Here is a 21,712-nt window from a genome sequence, read left to right as displayed (position 1 = left end):
GTTTACAATGGTTTGACTAAAGCTTCAGGATATCTGATTTCATAACGATGAAATGGGGAAAACAAAGCGTAGCAAAGATTTTCTGTGAAGGAAATTATAAATAATACCGTAAGCGCATAATATGTCAGTCATCCAACAACATGAACAAAGTACAAGTGGGGCACGGCCCGCGGCACAAACACAATTTGCAACATTTTTCCAAACGGATAATGACAAACATTTTAATCATAAAATGAAACCGAAAGCCACTGCCAACCAACGGGGAGCAACCACCAAATTGTAAACTGCACTTGGACAAAGAACAACAAGGACAACAACAATTTTCACACAATATGGCAAACATCTACCATTTCCCAAAGCATTACGACCATTTCTGACTTTAGCATTATTATTTATGGAATGATAATCATGACGTTGACGTTGATGATGATGATGATTGTAATGGCTCAGCCGGAAGTCAAGTGTTGTTGGTCTCGTCGAGCCGGGGAGAGAGTCAGGGAGACAGAGACAGAGAGACGGCAATAGCCTGAAGTCATTTTTGTAAGGATAATGACAAGTTCACGTTATACTTTCAGTCAGGCTAGAGGAGAAAGAAATTACACAAATTGCCATAAATTTGGAAAACAATTTCAAATTGCGAGAGGTTACTGTAATTGTTAAAGGAAAATTCGATGCATTAAATTGAGAGAGATATTCATATAAATAAAATTTATATCTAAATTTCAATTGTACGAACCTTTTGCCCTTCACACACACACCAAGACAACTTCTTTAATATGTGAAGGCATGTTTATAAATAAAATTTTAAGTGACTTTATCTGTTATAATCCGAATTCTGGTTAATAATCCGTCTAGATTGACTCTTCTTTTCATGCTAATCAATAAAACAGGCCAAGTAATTCATATCCTTTTATAGGGTTATTTTGGGTTTGGTTTTTTTGGATTCGCTCTAGTTTTAGAAAACAGTATTTTGTAAAATCCTAATTCACATAAGGTATATACATTGTTCAGCATTAGAAGCTAATAGAATATATATCCATATATGTACGTGAATCCGTCTATACGTCCATAAGGTGCAAATCACCTTCACGCTGTCAATTTGAAAGCTATTTGGACGAAACTTGGTAGTTAAGCAACTTATAACCTGGATGAGATAAACTATGAAAAACGTCTAGATCGGGCGACCATATCATTTAGTGGTCTACAAAAAATCTGTGAAGGAGTTGAAATATCTTTATGAAATTTACTAGTAAGATAGTTTTTGCTGTAAAACATTATACCTCCAAATTTCAATAAGATCGAATAGATGAAACACAAGTTATAGTCAACCTTCAGAATGATAATTTTTATTTTATTTCCAAAGTTTTTACCCGTAACAAGTAGCTAAGTATTTGATTCTTGAATTAATTCTAAATTTTCCCTATCTGTTTACATTATATACATTTTTTAGCGTAAAAATGTGTTTATTCTCCACATTTTTCTATGATACGATTTCCAGTCTAATGGGGGGAATCTATTTCACAAGTTATTGTGCTTGAATTGTGGCAATTGGCAAAGGAAGAAGGCCATCTGATCCATTAACTAACTCATTTAATAAATACAAATCAAAGTGGAAGAACGAAAGCCGTCAAACGAAGCGCTCAAAAAACTTTTTCTATACATTTGCATACTATTTTTTTTTTCTTTTAGTCTTTGTGGGCACAAAGTATATGAAATGAGAAGAAAAAATAAATAAAAAGTATACTGAAATATGAATAAAATTGCAATGTAAAAGGTAAAATGTACCAATTAAAAATCCAATTGAAATTTCAATGGATAGGCAAATGAACCGCATGAAATGTGGATAGATAGAGAGAGAGAGAGGGGGAGAAAGACAAAGTGAGAAGGGAGGGGGGCTAGTGGAAAGGCAGTTGCATTTTATTCATTTAATTACATTCACATTTCATAGACAATTTCATGGCAATGTTAACATGTTGAGGACGGGACGCCCCCCACCCTCGTTGGCTTTTACCAATTTTCTCTCTTTGGATGTATTCCTATATATACTTTTTTTCTTTCCTTTACTTTCTATCTCTCTTTCCGTTGCCTCAAGTGTCTTGTGGCGGTTTTTTTTTCTTTTCTTTTTTTGTTTTTTAATTAGCGTTCTGTTCTCTCTTTAACATTGCAGCAGCCACTCGAACTAGGCAACGGTAACTGCAAGTTCTTGCTCTTCCTCACCCGCTACACCCGCTCACATATATGTAAATAAAGAGAGAGAGAGCGAAAGAGTGAGAGAGTAAATGGGGAGAGGGGAAAATGTTTGCTCGTTAACTCACTCACCGTCGAGATTCAATTTGTGGCTAAACATTTCTCGTCCTTTTTGCGTGCTTGTTACCGCCCACTCTCACCCTGACACCACCTCCCCCACCACCTACAAAACCTACCATAGCCGCATAACCGCAATCTGTCTATCTATGTATCTCTGTATGTGTGTATCTCGGCATCTCTAGCGAGCTAAATGTGCATGAAAATGTAACAGTACACTACTGCCATTCCTTTCGCTCGCATATGTTGGCCCGTTATACTTTTGCGCTTCTGTGGCCCGTTATAATTGCGCATAGCGAGTTGTTGCTTGTTTTCCGGTTGGCTGCTTTGACTTCTACTTTTCCTTGCTCCACATTCCCCCTCCACCCCACCATTCGTCCCCCACTCCTCAACCAAGCACATCCACTTGTCTACTCTTCCTGCCTCTTTATAAAAGTTATATGCATATACAATATGGATGTTGAATAAGAATACATATGCACAGACATATACATGCATGCAGGTATACATATGTATGTAAATGTCTATTCTGGGTTATTTGCTATATAGCGACAAATTGATAACGTTTTGTATGATTCGCTTAAGTTGATTTTCAAGCATGAACTTCAAATGTCATAGCTTTTATACAGAGCTGCAAATTGTTGTATCCTTTTTTATTTTCATTCATTTACAAATCCTTGTTTGGCTTGGCTTGGTTTTTTTTTTTGTTTTTGTTTTTGTCGTTTGTGAAATTGTTGGCAAAACGTAAAACTTTATACTAATTACTATACTAACGATGGGAAGAGATCATCAGGATTTTTATATGGGAAATCTACTGTATTTAAGGACATTGTGTTTGAAGCATATAAAAACCTGCTTGTCAAAGGAAATTGGCATAGTTCAAATTTTTAGGATAGATCTATCATTTTTTTTTCAAATTTGGAATTACAAATTCTTTAAAAATCTCAAAATTTACGTAACAACTCTTTAAATTTGTTCGCATGCTTGTTGCATACTTCAGAGGGCACCTTTTCCTTATTCAACAATCCTTAAAGTCGAAGCTTAGATTCAAATTAGGAGGGAGTCAAGCCTAGACCCACATTAGAACATTTGATCCTCTCCTATTAAAATTGTTGCATACTTTAGAGGGCACACTTTCCTTGTTTAACAATCCTAGATCCGACTCCAAAAGTTACACCCTACGAGACTTGTAAATTTAAAATTTGGTATTATATAAGTTGCATTTTTTTGTACTACTCTTATTTTAGGGTCAAAAAATTGGTCATAATTTTACTTAAAATAAAAAAAATTCAAAAATAATTGAGTGAAATTGCGATCTTCATATTCTTAATCCGAAATTTGATCTTGACATAGAACGATGTGCCTATAAAATCGAAAATTTTTTAGAATGCAGATTAGTTTATTGTACTGCGTTGATCCTTGCCCTTAAGCCCAAAAAAGACGCCCAGAAGTATGCCACACATTATGTATATGTATTTCTTTTTTTCGGGGGGAAAAAAACATGTTTTTCTTGTTATTATTATTGTTTTATATTACAATTGAATTAGACTAGGCTTATTAATATAATTAAATAAATATATATATGTAAGTATATATATATATATAGTTATGAATATCGGGTACGATTTTTGTGATAACACACTTTTGTTATTGCACACGAAACAAATAAATGAAAACTAAGGAACAAAAAAAACAGAAAAAATAATTATTGTTATCGTTATATTTACATGGCTTGTGGTTTGTAATAGTTTTCAATTAAAGAATATTTGGGAATTGAGGTATTTGGGGCAGCATCGCGTTACCACGCCTACATGGGACATCCATGTACATAGCCCACATTACGGAAAATGGCTGCCGCTGCGGCAGACGTTAAGAAGTTGCACGGATTGCTGGCAGCAGCAGCAGCCGCGGCAGCTGCACTAAACGAATTTGTTAGACCAGTGGGACAACAACCACCAAGGCCACCACCAGCTCCACTATCCTGCACTACAAAGTCCTTCTCCAGGGTGGCCTGATGACGCAGCTGCTCCAAACGCAATTGATTCTGTCGCTTCCATTTGGTGCTGATCACAAGAGAGAGGAGAAAGAGATTAGATTGGATTTACAATCGATTGCTACTGCTACTCACCGTCGATTCTGATACCAAGTTTTCACTTGGGTTTCAGACAAATTCAATGTTTCGGCCACATCGCTGCGATCTGCCACACTTAAGTATTTCTGGCAACGAAATTTGCGCTCCAAATAAGCCAACTGGGCATGGGTAAATGCAGTGCGCCTGCGTCGTGGCTTTCGTCCACTTTTGCTCAGTTGAAGCTTGTGTTCCGCATAACTAACGCTACCGGAGCCACCACTAGAACCTCCTACTAGGCTGCCGGCATTGCCGCCCGAATCCCCATTGCCATTGGCCGCAGCAGCCAACAGACCAGCAGCTACTCCGGCGGCGGCGGCTACTGCATTCAAGCCGGGCCCCGATACTGGTCCCGGGGTGGCCGTACCACACGACTCCACACTGGACTCATCATAGTGATGATGATGCGAAAGCAGAAGATCCGGCGGACATCCTAGTGCAGTTGAATCCGGAGTGGAACGATCCTCGATATCGATATCCGATTCGTCATTGGACAACTCGATTTCTGTGGGATGGAAGAAGCATATAAAAAAACGTAAGCACAAATTATGAAATAAGGAAATGGGGAAATAAAACAAAATTGTATGATAGAAAAAATCGAACCCATCTACAATCATTTTCCCGTAGATCAGATTTTTTTAAATGAGAAAGAAAACAAATCCTAAAAGTTCTAGGCATTATTCAGTTAGTTTTTCCTTAAAAAAAAAACATTTTTTCTACATAGTCGATTTTTGCCAATAAAGGCATACAAACTTATACCAGTTTATCGTGTATTTGTAGGACACCTGCAGAGTATATGGTTAGCCGATTTTGATTAAATTTGATAGAACCAGCATGGGTAGATCTGGGAATGTCAATACAATGAATTTTACTCTTGAAATTAATCTCGTTCGATGCGGTTGCACCTTCTGTGCCCGCCGACAATTGTACTATAGTTTTAGGTTAAGAAAATAAAGCAACTGGATTGAAGTCAGCCTGGTCATCTCATTCCTTCCAAATCGCAAGTGCCTCAAAGCCGCCACGGTGGAAATCATCCGAAGGCCGCATCATATAAAGCGAGCAGTTTGGGGCTCCGCAAGGGTGCAGCCGTTAGCCAACAAATATATTATCACAATTCTAGGACATTTTTTCTGGGAAAATTTTTCGGCACAGTCTTAAGTCTTTTTTTCTTAGACGATTTAATTTTGCATTATTTCACTTTTCGTAACAACTAAATTGAAACAATTTGATACCCTACATAAGAGTCCATTGTTACTATTGGAGTATGCGGAGAAATAAGAAGGCAAATGCATTTTGGTTGAAATCAGTTTTTCACTTAAATTAAATTCCCATTGGTTTGGAAGTTTTGCATCCACATACTTATTCCTAACATTTTATTTATTAAACTATGTTGGCTTTTCACAAAATAAAATCCTAATAAAACTTGAACAAGCAGAGAGAATAAATACATACTTAAAATTATCATTTATAAATTGAATTTTATACCATTGTGAGACTTAAGTATGAAAAACGTGAGTATTTGTTTCCAAAAGTTCCCAAAATGCTTTAGGCAAAAGGAAAAAAAATCAAATAGAGTAGAGTAAAATCAGAACATAATTACATTTAAATCTATATTAAAATCTATAAATACTCTGCGTCTCATTTGACAGGAAATTCAATTTACTTCCATTGGTATGTACTTTAGTATGAATTAGTGTCGTAACACGAAGTCAGGACAAAATGTCCCAAGAATTACAAACAAAAACCCAAAATTTCGATTGGTCAAAAAACAAATGATCGAGATAAATTAAACATTTATAGTAAGCAATTAATTCTAGGTTTTTCCAGATTTTTAACTGCTTCAAATGGTACGTAAGTGTAACTTTAATATAAGACATTCTAGAACAAAACATGTCGAACCGTATATGAAGGCTTTTTTGTTAAAATTCACCTCTAGAAAAATCGGGGAAAGGAAACATGATAATTACGGGTCATCATCTAAATACATTAACCAACAAATTACTCAAATAATTTCTTCATGTAGTCACTTGGGAAAATCAGAATGAAAACCTTGTTAGACTAGTGACCACCACTGTATATACTTTATGAGGTCGCAAAAGCTTCCTTCTGCCTGTGACAATCATTTTGGTGACTTTAATATACCATTTCGCCCTATGAGTAACTGAGTGACTTCAAAACGGCTTATGGGGAGGTGATAAAAGGTTTCTAATGGGCAACGATCTGTATTAAGGCATTTAATTTTTGGTTGTCGTGCTCAAATTGAAGTCATCATTAATATATAATATACAGGATTGATCAATTTGGTTGAGTTGGTTTTTTTTTTGTGGTTCACTTGCTACTCTTCACGTGGCCATCTTCTTCTTCATCTTCTTTAGAATGAACGCAGCGTGGCATTAATGCGTTTTTTGGTCGGTGGTCTGTGGCTTAAGGATGTTACGCGTGCAGCCACTTTTCAATCGAATTTCATTATCCTGCGGTGAGCAAAGACAACGCTCCACACACATCATTCTGGTCGAAGCGAATCCAAAAGAGTTCTGAGTGAAGTGGGCGTTGGTCCATTAAAAAAGACATTTCCCACATTGCCCACAATCAACTTGTTATTTATATATCCGTCGCGCATATCCTTTATATAACTGGAGAACACTGCGGGGCAGCCTGATTAAATTCACGTGTCCTTATGTCCGCTCGCTCTCCCGCTCTCTCTCTTTGTCTCTCTCACGCATTCTCAATTGTTTCCTATTGGAATTTGTTGGATTTCCTTTTTGATTTTGAAAGAAACCATCCACCAACGAATCTCATCTTCACATGCATTCGGTTTCACTGGCGCTACAGGCGCTCACGTGTGCTCGCCCAGCAAGGACTCCGATTCCGATTTTGATTTTGTTTGCGGCGGAAATTATTTTTATATTTCTCATTTTTTTTAACCCCAAATGGGTTTTGCCCTTCTATTTATATCAAGCCAAACAGGGAGGGAGTGAGTCCTTGCGCGGGCAGGGACAAGGACGGGGAAGAGAGTGGGCTGTCGGCGTCTCGAGTGATTTCTTTCTTTTGCTGAAAAGTCACGTCGTATCAATTTGCGACACAATTGCCATTTAATAGGCACTTGAACTGTGAGATATATATATATATATACGAACAAACAGAAGAAAAATAAAATAAACCGACATGTGCGAGCAATTTAAGGTCGATTATAGAAGACAACTTCTCAGTCAAGAAGAACTTTGACAGTTACCACATACATATGTATTTTCCAATTAGACACAGATTGGTAAGACGTTAAAAAATTTATTTTCAGCATTCCTGTTGTTCTAGTTAAGAGTTATCCTTGTTCGAAGGTTAAGCAAGTTACCATCTCAAGGTGAACCCTCCACAGTTCTTATGTTAAAGGACACATTCGTTTTTGTTTATATTTAAAATCACATACTCAATTTTATTGAGAGAGCAGTTTAGTTCTCAAGATAAGTCTTAAAGGTCTAATTGTAAGTGCTAAGTTTTCTAAAGTCAAAGGACCCGTTTAAACTCAGAAAGCCTTAAACGTATAGAGTCAAAAAGGACTGCAGCTGAATCTCTGTTTCTATTCAAAAGTAAAACGAAAGTAGAGTTTGTATCTTTTAGTTATATTTTCATTGTTATTTAAAACTCTTCTGATAGGACTGTTCTGATTCAAAATCACAGAGTAAACCCTATTAATTCCAGAATTATAGAAATCAACTAAATAACCATCATAATTAAAAGAAAATTAAAGAACTACCTTGAAAATGAAATTTATGTATATAGATTCAAATCCAAAGAAATTTCAATAATCCTATATAGTCGATATAGTCAGGACATCCCTAAATATCCTTTTAGAGGCAAAACTTCTTTTCCTTTGATAAATATATGATAATTGCTTCATCGTTTAAAATGTTCCCAATACAAATTATTTTTACGTCTAGCTATGTTATTTTGATAACTTTAGTGAAATAAACATAACGTTAACAATATTTTTTTATTTTCGAATATTATTTTGAGAAACATTGTGGGAACATTCTTTTTCCAAAGGCACAACAAAAATCGCGTCAAAAAGTGAAGTGAATTTTTGGGTTGGTACGTAGAATTTGAATATATGTAATCAGTGCCGGATTAGCCCTATAGCGGTATTAATATATGCTAGGTGGGCACACAATTTCAGAGCGCTAAAAAAAAAAAGTTTTGATTGAATGTGAAATATTCTTAGCAAATCCTTTTGCAAATCTTTAATTTTGTCAAATTTATTACAGATTTCTAAAAGTTATATCTAGCTTTTTTATGCTTTTCAAATTTAATTTTGATATTTACTAAAATACATTACGGTAAATTAACAAAAATTTGATTTCAAGAATTCGGAAGAGTTTTTAAAAACTCGTAATCTGTAACTAAATTTTAACTGATTTTTGAAAATAATATATTTTTTTTTTAAATTCAATTTTGGTCAAGTTGGTCAATTAAGTCAAATTTAGTGAATTTAATTATGAAGTTTCAAAAGTGACAAAAAAAAAAGCTTAAGAATAGCAATGTATTCGAATATAAACATTGATTTTATAAAGGTCTGATTCATCTTAACTTTTGATTTGATTAATCTGCATTTAAATGTAGAAAACCAGGTTTATCATTAAGTCCTTGATGCCGTTTTAAAATATGCTAATTTGCGACTTAATTAAGATATAACTTTTTGAAATCGGTTAGAAATACCGCCTGAAAAATGATAGATTGGCCAACAATTTATGTTTACAACATTGTAAAAGGTCGTTATCTTTGCGAATCCGTAGTTTTTGTTCGATTTTCACTTTATCATGAGAAAAAGATTTCCTACTTGGCATTAAGACGCTAAAAACTTAATTTTGTGTTTTTAATTGCTTTGAAATTTTGGCCATGCGCTTGTTTAATCCGGCACTGATCTACATACCAAATTTGTTAGCTCTATCTTATATAGTTCCTGAGATCACGATGGTAATATGATATAATAAAACATATATACATAGATATAACTCTTGTATTTAGTTAAGTTGTGTTTCATATTTAAATACTCTCAGCTTAAAGCACCTTGAAGAAGTCAGTTAAAAAAATAACTAAATGAAAGAACTTGACTACAGAGAGACTGAAATATGGAGAAAGTAGGCCGAGGAAAGTTGAATCTATTGAAAGGAAATGATTTTAAAGGACTCCACCTTATACAATAAATTGACGCACCGTAGAATCTCTTTCTTATGTATATAAGATAACGATCACTTAAGGATCACGATGAGGGCATCCCACAACCCACACACTCACACACACAGTAGCCAAAACAGTTTTCACTTTTGCGTTTTTTTTAGTTATTTAACTGCTAACAATTAGTCCCTAAATAGTTGTAATTGTTGAGCTAAACATTATTTAATGTAATGCATAATTAGAAGGACTAACACATATCCACACAGATTGCCTAAGGTACCCAAAGGGAGACAACATCCTTTTTTTTGCCTTATTGTCAACTGTTTTCCACTGCTAAACAATCAAAGTGTTCGTACGTGACAAATTGTTAGGGCGTACGTTACGGACGAGACGAAAACCAACAACAATATCAAGACAATTAAATTATTGCCCCAAGCGTTGTTGTTTTCCCTTGTTTTGCTAATCCGAGACCCTTTCTTCTTTCTATGCCAGTGCCACCCTCACCCCGCCGTACATGGCCCGTGCTCCGTACGTTCCTCTATTTGCATTTTGCTGTTAAAAGTTTTCACTGTCATAATTGAGGCGAGGTGTGAGATTTAAATGCCAACGGGGCAATAGGACAATTTGTTGTACAACTTTATACTGAGTACCCCCCGCTCCACTCAATCCGTCAAGATCAAAGCAAAGTGTGAGTCAGATTGAAATGATATCCCACAATAAGGACTAATTGGTCAGACAAAAGAAATCAGAACGTTTCTTGTGGATATATCGACAAAAAGGGAAGTAATGAACAATGTGAAGAATCAAAAAATCACATGCCCACCACTTCTTGTTCAATTTATTTAGTTCCTAGTTTTAGTAGTAGTAATAGTTTAACATTCAAATCTCGTTATTGAGCACTTATTTTTGAATTCTAGACATTCGATTATCCATGAAAATGTATGAATGAAACCAAGAATCTATTCACACTTAGGTATAAAACGAAAAACGATTGATAGATCCAGAAGAGAGAGGTTGGAGGGTCTGAACAACCCGCCAAAATGTGAATGTCGTCTTTTTATATCCCCAACCAGTTGAATCTTTATAAAGGTATAGGTAATATCGACAAATAAAAATTACTAATATATCCTCCCCGAAAATATTTTCTATATTCATCCAAAATTTATATTTCCTTTGATAAATTCTGTTGAATAAGTTTTGCTTTCAAATGTTTTTGTATTTCATTCGATTTTTCTTAATATTATGAGAATTTTCTTACTAAGATAAGAAAGCTTTACGATCGATAGTTTCTTTGGCAGCTAAATGATATAGTAGTCCGATCCTACGAGTTGTGAAATTTGATCTCACCTATTAAGCCATTAAAAGCTTCCATATCAAGTTGCATTTCAGTTGCTTTCTAATTGATTACGGGAACTTAATACGCACAAATGCACAGACGGACTCATCTTCTCATGCTGATCAAGAATATATATACATTTTATAGCGTCGGAGACGTCTCCTTCTCTGACCCCTCTATGTATAATGGTATTAAAATGAAATAAGAAAAAACAAATATAATTCTTTCTTTCCGTTATACCGCCCCCTTGATTATCGTTTTAGCCGGCATTCTACGGATTATGTAATCCTAAGAAGCTGTAACCATGTCGGACTGAACTCCGTTTCATAAGTTAAAATTCAAAACGTTTGAAAATCATATTTTCAAGCTTTTTTTGTGTGTTAATATTATTATTATCAGTCAGTATAGGATATAGTTGTGACCTTTCAACCTAACTATGGACTTCGGCTTAGGGAAAAACCAAGAACTCCATCCACTAGCCTGTGATTCGAACCCGAATCCTCGTTGTTCAGTTGCCTAATTGACTGGGCCGTTTAGACAACTCATCTACCGTGGACTGCCTTTTCAGTTATTTTCCTCTTATTGCTTGATATGGGGAAAAGTTGAATAAAACTTAACCTACATTTGGGTTATCTGATGAATTTGATATTGCCTTCTTTATAAGGGTATAAAAACTAAGAAAGCTCAAAAAAACACCGCTAAGAAAAACAAAATTTGAATAGGTTAAATACTGTATTTTTCGATGAACGGATCAAGAAAATATCAGCTCAATGTAATCAGTAATTTAGCTATAAAGGCATTTTAATAGTATGAGGATTTATCAGTATAACCGATCTGCCGCAACAAAGTTAAGAATTATTCGAAATACTGATATTTGGAGGGTGTCCAGACCCCTGAGGTCCTGAAGTCCTGGGACTTCATTGCTGTATCCGTGCATGAAAGTTTCATCTGCTTATTTTGGTACTTTAAAATATGAGTACTCACTGGGTACTGAGTACTCATTCATTTCTATAACTAATTAGTACCAAATGTCTTAGAAGTCCTTTTAAATGTATTCTGTAGCCGTTTTTATAGAGTAAAGATTTTATTTTGGAAGAGACCTAACGATTTTGCACATTTTTAGAAAATTTGACGATTTTTTATAGGAAGAAATTATTAAAGAGTTAAAAAGTCGAAATTGACCCCCTTGGGTCACCGCCACTGCCTCTTATGGTAACCAATGTTTCCTAAGTGGTCAATATTACATAGTTATCCGATTTAATTTGCAATCTTTAGCTTATAATTTGAAAGAATTATTGATTATAAATTTAATATTCCACCAAAGTTTTCTATGGACATATAATCTAGTCCTAAAAAGGAACTTTCTTGATGCTCCTCTTAATAGATCGCTACTAAAATTAAACTTTCTAATTAAATTTGAGTTACTAGATAAATAAATATAATGCCATGAACTTGACAGAACCACATATAAAGATCTTATAGGGTTCTTACTTAATCCAGAAAAGAATGTTTCCTATCAAGGTCATTTTCAGGAAAATGAAAGAAACTACAACAGATATATATATGATACAAATTGTTTCCTTTTATGGCTCAATAGGATCCTGATAGTAAGTACATCCATATAGCTTTCGATGATAAAAGAAAAACCATTTTAGCCCAACTCACCCGAATCCGTTTGACGTCGATTAATTAGATCACCCAAGAGATCGCGTATTAGAAATGATTTTGAACTTTGCATTTTTTTCTATATATATTTTTATAATTTTTCTTAATTTTTTTACGAAAATTCTCAAGTAATGTTTTTAGATATTTTTATGGATTTTAAATCAATAATATTGTTAGCATTGTCACTTGACATTGACACATAAACAAAAACGCATTGATACATGTACTACTATTACTACTACAACTACATACATATATATGTATCTCTTGGTAAATGTTTAAACATTTTTCGAACCAGTTAATTGCGATTGCAATTAAAATGTTTGACGAATCCAAAAAAAAAACCAGCGAAAATCGAGGCAAACGGCAGCTGAACCGTTAAGCGCTGCGTCAAATGAACAACTGAAAATGTGAAATGATGAACGTTTATTAATCCTTTTAGCATAGATGCCAGGACTCTCTTCCTCTTCTCCTCCTCTCGCTGTGTTTCTCTCTCTCTGTCTCTCTCGCTCGTTGTCACACTCACACTTGCAGCGAAACGAAAATAAAAGAAGTGAATTACGCGGATTTGTTGCTGTAAACGAGACAGTTTAGCGCTCACAGTCGGCAGTCGGCCTTAACGTTAACATGCCATTTAACCGTTATTTAATCAGTTACCAGCAGTTTAACCATCTCGCTCGCACACAGGACTTCCGCTCAGAGCGTTAGCCATTTTGTTTTTAGGCATCATACCCCTGCATGCTGTCGCATTCTAACTCATGCTGTCCTGCTTACACACGCACTAGCTTTTCGCCACCCACGCAGGGTTGCCAGCTTACCATTGGCTCAGCCAACATTGGCCGTTGCAACCCCTAAATACAATCATTTTCTACTCCCCTTTTTCTCTCATTTTCGTTTGTGGCTTCTTGCGAATGCATTCGGTCTGCCATTGCAGCAGCATTCAGCATCCGTGATTGTCGTCGCATTGATGTTCCGTCCGTTAATAGCTTCAGAGTGCGTCCAAATCCAGTCCAATCAAGAGCCGTCGGAAAAGGACAGTTTCTTCTTTTTTTGTTTGTTTGGTCGTTTTGTGTGCTTGGAAATGTTTGAATTTCGTTCAGTTCTTCGAGTTGGAACTGCCTTCAATACAATCAACATTTCGATCTACGGAAATTCCCAACAAGTTTTAAGGATTCACCCATTTTTGAGTCCTGTCCGGAGTATGTTTTGACTCCAGTCGTCCACAGAGACCTCAACATCCCAGTTAAGTACAAAATACGGAGGTATGGCATTTGGTAACGCTTCTGGCTGGAAATCCATGACAATGAGCTGGACTACAGCATGCAGCCCACCCGTATGAAAAGATCTGCTGTTTAGACCAGAGACGGACTGCTGATTCGTCCCGGAAGGCCCGGATAAGCTGCACAATCTTCACCTCCATGTTCTTGTTAATATTTGCTTATTTTCCATTTAAAGACCAAGTGTGACCACCCCTAAAACGAAGCCAGCAATTAATATTCCTGTACAATCCTGAATATGAATTCTGTGCCAGAGACCATCCAAAGCGACGGCTGAAAAGTATGCAATTGAAAAAAAAACAAGTCGGCCGGACATAAATTTCGGCCATGCCGAAATTTCTATACCCTTACAGGTTTTTCTTTAGTTCTTTCTCTTTACCTAGACTCTTTAAAGTGAAAAAAACGTTTTATCTAAAAAGTCCAATATTCACCACAATCTCAGGCCTACAATCTTAGGTTGGAGCAATGCGGCGCCTGTAGCCTGGCATTTCATCGTATATATATAACACTGCTATGTGATATAGTAACCCGATCTTGATGTAATTTGGCATAGTTATTAACAGCTTTATTAAACTATATATTAAAGAAATATTTAATTTTAGGACAATCGCATCAAAAGTAACGAAATTATTGATAAACACTCTTTTCGATAGGATGGTTTCTATGGAAGCTATTTGATATAGTCACCCGATCTCCATCATTATTAAGTATATTAAACTAACAAATAAATAGAGGTATTTATAAAAGTCACAGTTTTTGACCGTTCGTATCTATGGGAGGTGTATGATATAGTCACCCGATCTTGATTAAATTAGGTACAGAAGAAATATATTAAATTTCATGAAAATAGATTGAAAAATAACATAGTTATTGAGAATAGTCACTATTCATTAGTTTTCCCTTTGTATGGGAGCTATATGACATAGTGGTCCGATCCGTCTGAATTCGAGGTATACAACCCGTGCCATTTACAGAAGCTAACATGCATGGTGGAGTTTGCTCTAATACAGACAGACAGACGGACGATCATGGGTATACGAAGTTGTCTCGTCGTGTTTATCAAGAATATATATGCTTTATATGGCCAATTACTGTATACTGACTGAAATGTAATATACCCTTTATGCAAGGGTATACAAATTTAGATAGAACCCACAATACATATGTTGATTCTCATATTGCTTGTGACAAAATTCGAGTCTTTGCGTTAATTAGTCTTCATATTACGTAGAATGTTTATGTTTATTTCACTTAAACAAATAAAAATAATAAAAAATTTCATAGGCTCGTGTCTTAATTTACAATTGCCAGACACAGACACACATTTGCAGTCCATAAACATACATATCTCTGATAAGCGATTCAAATGAAAATGTTTTTTTTTTCATTTGTACACATACATATGTGATTGTTATTTATTAGCTAGGCAGATCATTAAGTACTTTACAATTTGAACACATAACAAATTATTAAAAGCAAGCCTCAATACATTTCAATCTTGATATGTGTGTATAACATTCAGTTTCTAATCATTTTATATATATGTATATAAATGACTATAAAAAAAAAATATATGTAAGTACATAACAGTATATAAGTACATATGTATATAAATTATATTAGCGTCCAATTATGTTATATTTTATTGAAGCTCTTAGTATTTGGTTCCGAACTGGCTTCACTTGTGTCCATTTGATGGCCGATCATTGTTAGCCCCATGCAATTGATCCAAAGCCGAAATTGCAGCACCCAGCAAATGAATGGAGCCCGTAATGAGAATATCCAAGTTCGTTTCGATGCCATAACGTTCTCGTATATCAAGGAAGGCATCCCATAGGCTAACGTGTACAAGGACTGTGTTAGTTTGTTTACTCGCCTCGCTGAGCTTCTGCCACGTTTTGGCAATGGCATGGGCACGAGTTATTTGATATTCGCCACTGTAGCGCACCATCACCTGACTGGGTCTATTGGGATTCGTGGTGGCAAGATTGGGAACAAAGCAGGCGAGATCGAAGCGGCAAGCGTTTTGAAGTATTTGCAACATTTCTATGGGATCTGTGTCGCCAGTGCGATTGAATATCAAAATCTTTGGATTCGAGCTGCATAAGGAATTAGGGAATTAGTAAGTAATTAGTGATTAATTGAAACTAATTGGACTCACTTGTGACTTGTGCTTGTTTGGAACCAATCCGTGCAAATTTTCATACTCTCCGGCGTGTGTGCCCCATCAAAATGTAAACGCATATTATGGAACTCAACCAATTGACAGCGACCTGGCCAATGGGTATTCCTGAGACCCATTAACACTTCTGGACACATTTTTGTCTCATTTGGTTTATGGGCACGATGCAGGGGACCTTCGGTCTGATCCAACCAATCGTAGACCAATTGTATGGCCAGAGATCCATTCAGAAGTATTGTATTATGAAAGCTATCCAAATATTTATCTTGCAGATTATAATGGAAATAGTCTTCCATTCGTGGCACCTCATGGACAGTGGCCTGATTATCGGACGCACGATCACGTATCACCTGAAGGCATTCCGGTTGCGTTACATGGGTATAGACATGCGAATTTGGCTTAATTATGCCCGCCTTTTGCCATGCAATTTTCTGCAGTGTATTGCCAAGCAATTCGGTGTGCTCCAATCCCAGCGATGTGATGCCCACAGTTCGTACATTGCGGACTATATTGGTGGTATCTTGCTCACCGCCAATTCCCACCTCCAGTATGGCCACATCGACTTGCTCCTCGACAAAGGCATGAAAACACAATATGGTTAGGAATTTGAAATATGCCGGCATATCAGTTTCATGTTCACTCTGCTCCTTCAATCGATTATAGACCTTCCAGAATAATTTCGTAAATTTCTCCTTGTCCATTGGTTGGCCATCGATCCGTATCCGTTCATTCGTATGCATAATATGTGGTGAGCTAAAGAATCCAGTGTGGGCACCATGATGTCGCAATAGAGATTCAGCTAAAGCGCATGTAGAGCCCTTTAATAAAAGCAAAAATGCAAATGATATAGAATCTATATACATTAGTTTATTTCACAATCATAGCCGGAGAGACAGAGAGACGAACAGACACGAAAGGGGGGCGGGAGGGCGGTACATAAACAAGCCAAACGCAATCTATCATTAATAAATGAAACGAATGAAGTAAATGAAAACAGAAATCAAACCAAACTAAAACAATCTTATCGGCTATGCATAGAAAAGTGGACGAACAGACGGACGGACAGACAACAAGACTAAACCCTCAGGGACGGAACGTGCCAAAACATTAAGCCAATTCGGCGGCATATCATATAATCTAAGAATTTGTTTAATCTCCTATAGATAACCAAAACATGCCATTCAACAGAACGTTTTTTCTATATACCTATAATACTATTCTTTTGGGCATAATATAGATTTTAATTTTAAATTAGTTACCAAATTAAAAAACTTAAAGTTTAAATCAAAGAAGGTTCGATCCATAATCTAAATTATTGATTTCTACAAATTAATCGACAGATAAGAAAGCTTTTTTTTAACTTTTATGTAAATATTTTGAAATTAAAATAACGCCAACATTTTCTGTTTTTGTTCTTACATAGTAAAAGTAAATGTTTCAACATTCAGAGTTACTTTTTTATATATACGAAAAGATTTTTAAAATTTGTTTAAATCGTTTTTAAACGCACCCTTTTAACGTTTTAACCTTTTTAATGTTTAAATGTTGAACTATAAATCTGCATGTGAAGTAGGTCAAATTCTGCAATATAAATTCTTCGAATTTTTGATTTTACGTTTTACGTCATACGTTATCTCTTAACCGTAATTTTGAATGCACTAACCATGTCACAGTATATCAGTTATCAAAGTTCAATGACCTTTCAATGATGGGACAGATATGATTTCATAGCGCCCCCTTTTGGAAACCTTTTCATACAATAAGACGGCCCTGTTGGAAATAGTAGAACCGTTAATTTGACTGGCCTTCAGCTATTATTTCTGTTGAAACCAGTTCAACAAAAACAAATATACATAATTATATCGATGACGATGGGCAAAGGGAGAAGAGTGGGGGGGGGGGAGGAGAAACTCCACACGGTTACGCACTATCAACAAGCGACATATGTACATACAGAGCTGAATGGAGTATTCTCTTACCTTGCCCTTGGTTCCAGCTACATGTATGAAGGACAACTTCTCCACTGTGGTCAATGGTAAACCACTACGCTCCAGATACCTAATGGTATCTTCTTTGGTATTTATCCGAGTATTTTGTATGGAATTTCGTATGGCATTGTCATTGCTTTGCAGAGAGTTCAGTGCTTGAATGGCTTCCTATGATGGAGCAAGAAACAAAAATACAATTATACATAATATTACATAATTTTATATGTATGCTTTTACCTCAAAAGCTTTATTCACATCAGCTTTACTGTGATTTTTTTTCAAATATGAACTTGCATGTCCTTTGGGATAGAAAATAAGATCTTCTACTGTCGCTGCTGGAGGAGACGTTGCTGGCTTTGTGTGGGCCAAAACGGTTGCATATGAATGTGTATCATATTCCATTGGAATCTTTGAGCCAATCCTCGTTGGGGGATCGCTGATGGTCGCGCTGCTGCCGTTGCTGATCATAGCAGTATATAAACTGGGCTTCTGGTTCTGTCGTACTAAACGCCATAGCTGACGAGTAACCACATTTATATTGCGATTCGGCATTCTCGACTATCGGCGGGAGTACCACCTGGCCGTGCGTGTGGGTGCGTTTGTGGGGGTGAGCGTGATTTTAATATATGTAATATCTGGAAATGAAGATTAAAGCATTATTTTGGAGCCAATGTATGCCAGTTGCCAGGGATTGATAAGATTTAATCTGAATGTCTGGGGCGCGCTCAATTAGATGCGCCAATAAAACTAAACATAATTTTATTATTATTATTAGCATGCTTTTACATATCTAATCATTTCAAAAGATAACGGTGCTTTAGAAATATCGCGCTGCGACTCCGATAATTTTCATTTCTGGATAAAAGAAAAAATCTGAAAAAGCTGGCAACTCTCGGTACACAACACAGACACACACACACACACCCAAGCTCAGAAGAAACGGCATGTGTACATGAAATTCACACCGATTGCAGTTTCATCTTGACCGGCCTCATAATTTGTCAACCAGTGCTTTCATCTTTAAATTGATTTATTTATGGCCCTCCACACTTATCCATTACGTGGATTTTGTTTTCATAGCGTGCTCTTCGACTAGGTCCCGTCACCTCAAGGGTTGCCAAAGCACGTTTTTGCTTCTTGTTTTGTTGCCGATTTTCTTCTCTGTTTTCACCCCTGATTTCCTCAATCTGCGTTTCGACTGCTTTTGTAACTGTTATACAAGTAGAAACTGCGCCACTGCTTTCTTGTAAACTGTTATACGGTAATCGACATTATCGGAGCAAGCCTATCGAAAACCTATCGTAATCGACATTTTCGGAGCAAACCTATCGACGTATTTGTGATGTTTGCTGTGATATGCAGTGTGATGTGGATGGTTGTTGGGTTACTTGTTCAATTTGTGTACTTTTTAAATTTCATTTTAAATAAAGTATTTTTGTCAAAGGCGTGTCGCTGATTGCCAGTCGATGGAAGGTGTCTTTCTTCTGGAAACCATGGTTGAGATGTCATATAAGGACATAGTAGGCAGTATCCCCTGTTTCGCTTAATATTTTTTTCACTTATGTATGTATGTTGGAGTAACTGGGCTATTTTCTATATTGTTAAGGATTCTCAGGAAAATTTTCAGAGACTGAACGATCTGTATAAATTACCTGGAATGATGTGCGTAAGGAGGCGAAACGCTTTAACTCATACGCCGGAGAATTATGATTTTAAGGTATTATAGAAAATCCAATTCAAATTTAAGTTCCATTCCATTCTATTGAATTGTGTCCTTTCTTATTCATTTGTCGTGCTATGTGTATGTCTTTCTTTCTATCTATTTTGCAGATCGGAGCCAAGACAAGACAAGACACAATGGGGCAAAAATTATTCAAAATAATTAATAATTAATATTTGTGTAATTTCCGAAATCCGTAACTCACCCACTAACCCCCACAAATCGTATTATATATAATTGTTGTTTAATTATATTTCATTTATGAATCAATGCATCCATTGTCACCCGATGAATTCCGTCCATGGACTCTGCCCCATCGCTGTCAACGTCAATTCCAAAGTATGCAGTTATCCATTTGCTATACATTGCTATCATAGTATGAATCATCATCAGCAACTGCGAGAAGATGGGGAATTGCAGTTGGAACCTCTTGCCGCCACTCAGGAACGTGAACGTGAACCGAATTGTCAGCAACGCCATCAGCGACAGGTAGGCACATGTGCTTCTGTCCAAGACACGGCGGCATCAGTGATTCCTGTGCCCGCAATTCATTTTATGAACTATTTGCCCATGAAACCGGGTGGTCCTAATAACGCCATCACCCCTGATGGTCAAGTAGTCCCAGCTTGGGCAACCGGCTTGCCGCTGGCCATCCATGAGGAATTTCAATTCAATTTCAATAGTTCTATGATTAAGGTTTATGTGACATAGTTATATTGATGTCTTTCTTTTGTTTATTTGACTCCTTTGCAGACTCATTATGGCTGAGGGAGAGCTGCCGCACCGCCGCCACCTCAATTTCATGAGAGCCTCAACAATCGTCCAATCCAGGAGTCTAATAATGGCAGTGGCCAGACAGTGGCTCCTCAAGCGGCTGCAGTGGCAATGCAGCAATTCCATCCTATGGACCATCTTGTCATCATTAAATACGAATTATTCGAGAGATTTTCGGTTTTCTTAAGGTTTTTTTTTTTTTTTAACAAATTTAAGGCATAAATTTCGACAATCGAGTCCAGTGTTAGAAAGTAGAGGTGGACATGGTTTTAGTTTTCATCGGGGACGCGGTGGGTACAAGCTGGAAAATGTAATTTCGTGATAGGATTGCGGGCAGCTTTGGGTTAGGCCGCTGAATCCAGTTTTGTGCTTAATATTGAATGCATTTCTAAATTTTAAATATTGACCTAACCTTAAGAAAAAGTTTGGTTTAGCAAATTGTAGAATTAACAAACATTTTGGCTAACTTCAGTTAATTTGTTTGGCATAAACCATCTCTACTCAAGAAATATACAAAAAGGCAAATTCCGGCTTGTGTCCACCTCTATTATAAAAGTATGGGTACTACGTAAGCACATCCACATAAATAATAATCGCTATATGTGGTACATATATCCTAAGGTTTTTATAAGGACGTATGCCAATTGAAAACCAATAATAATAGGAAATGCAAAAATCTTATAATTTCAGTTTAGCTAGCTTAAAGGCTGAGAACTATGGTCTATTATTAACAATTTCATTCTAGCTCCAGAACAAGACTGTGAATGCCATTATTACACAGGCGGCACCAATCCAAGGTGATTTACGTTCTCCAATGCGTGCTAGTTTCCAAAATGTACCCAATAATCTAAAATAAAGGAAAGGTACAATTAAGGATAAGCCGACACTGCTATGGCACTCTTTACACTTACCCTGTCTTGTTCCGGTCTATAATGCTGGGGAAGAGCGACCGCAAGTAAGCACAAGTGCATATGAGCAACAATATCACCGACAACAAACTTTGGAAATTGAAAAGGGCGCTCTAAAGTAAACATAAAATTAATAAATAATCAAACAATGCTAATAATAGATACAAACCATTTTGTATTTTTTTTAACTACAACTGAGCTGGACAAAATAAAACAAAAAATAATAACAACAACAACTGCTAATGACGTTGCCAGTCGGCG

General features: G+C 36.3%; 3 protein-coding genes across 3 annotated transcripts; all 3 read right to left on the bottom strand.

The window, feature by feature from the left end:
* Positions 1–4,006: 4,006 nt before the first annotated feature.
* LOC6649212 (NK1 transcription factor-related protein 2) lies at positions 4,007–12,794 on the bottom strand. Its single transcript, XM_002070890.4, has 3 exons — positions 12,603–12,794; positions 4,433–4,937; positions 4,007–4,367 (listed from the first exon to the last, which is right to left on the bottom strand). Exons 1-3 carry the CDS (start codon positions 12,673–12,675, stop codon positions 4,112–4,114), a joined length of 834 nt encoding a protein of 277 aa, XP_002070926.2. The 5' UTR covers positions 12,676–12,794; the 3' UTR covers positions 4,007–4,111.
* A 2,478-nt stretch (positions 12,795–15,272) lies between these two features.
* LOC6649211 (folylpolyglutamate synthase, mitochondrial) lies at positions 15,273–19,040 on the bottom strand. Its single transcript, XM_002070889.4, has 5 exons — positions 18,974–19,040; positions 18,287–18,684; positions 18,041–18,217; positions 16,041–16,879; positions 15,273–15,978 (listed from the first exon to the last, which is right to left on the bottom strand). Exons 2-5 carry the CDS (start codon positions 18,599–18,601, stop codon positions 15,558–15,560), a joined length of 1,752 nt encoding a protein of 583 aa, XP_002070925.1. The 5' UTR covers positions 18,602–18,684; positions 18,974–19,040; the 3' UTR covers positions 15,273–15,557.
* A 2,164-nt stretch (positions 19,041–21,204) lies between these two features.
* LOC6649210 (protein kish) lies at positions 21,205–21,649 on the bottom strand. The gene is made up of 3 exons (XM_002070888.3): positions 21,621–21,649; positions 21,455–21,564; positions 21,205–21,390 (listed from the first exon to the last, which is right to left on the bottom strand). Exons 1-3 carry the CDS (start codon positions 21,621–21,623, stop codon positions 21,285–21,287), a joined length of 219 nt encoding a protein of 72 aa, XP_002070924.2. The 5' UTR covers positions 21,624–21,649; the 3' UTR covers positions 21,205–21,284.
* Positions 21,650–21,712: the final 63 nt, after the last annotated feature.

This window comes from Drosophila willistoni, unplaced genomic scaffold (assembly GCF_018902025.1).
Source record: "Drosophila willistoni isolate 14030-0811.24 unplaced genomic scaffold, UCI_dwil_1.1 Seg143.1, whole genome shotgun sequence".
Lineage (NCBI taxonomy): Eukaryota > Metazoa > Arthropoda > Insecta > Diptera > Drosophilidae > Drosophila > Drosophila willistoni.
The sequence above is the reverse complement of the archived record's forward strand: the minus strand, read 5'-3'. Positions and strand labels throughout refer to the sequence as shown.

Excerpts from the sequence above, each read along its gene's own strand:
- LOC6649212 (XM_002070890.4), bottom strand. The coding sequence starts at position 12,675 with ATGCAAAGTTCAAAATCATTTCTAATACGCGATCTCTTGGGTGATCTA. Across the intron at positions 4,938-12,602 it reads TCGACGTCAAACGGATTCGG|AAATCGAGTTGTCCAATGAC; the intron begins GTGAGTTGGGCT and ends TCCATCCCACAG. Across the intron at positions 4,368-4,432 it reads ACTTGGTATCAGAATCGACG|CACCAAATGGAAGCGACAGA; the intron begins GTGAGTAGCAGT and ends TCTTGTGATCAG.
- LOC6649211 (XM_002070889.4), bottom strand. The coding sequence starts at position 18,601 with ATGCCGAATCGCAATATAAATGTGGTTACTCGTCAGCTATGGCGTTTA. Across the intron at positions 18,218-18,286 it reads ATGTGAATAAAGCTTTTGAG|GAAGCCATTCAAGCACTGAA; the intron begins GTAAAAGCATAC and ends GCTCCATCATAG. Across the intron at positions 15,979-16,040 it reads CAAACAAGCACAAGTCACAA|CTCGAATCCAAAGATTTTGA; the intron begins GTGAGTCCAATT and ends TTCCTTATGCAG.
- LOC6649210 (XM_002070888.3), bottom strand. Across the intron at positions 21,391-21,454 it reads ATAGACCGGAACAAGACAGG|ATTATTGGGTACATTTTGGA; the intron begins GTAAGTGTAAAG and ends CCTTTATTTTAG.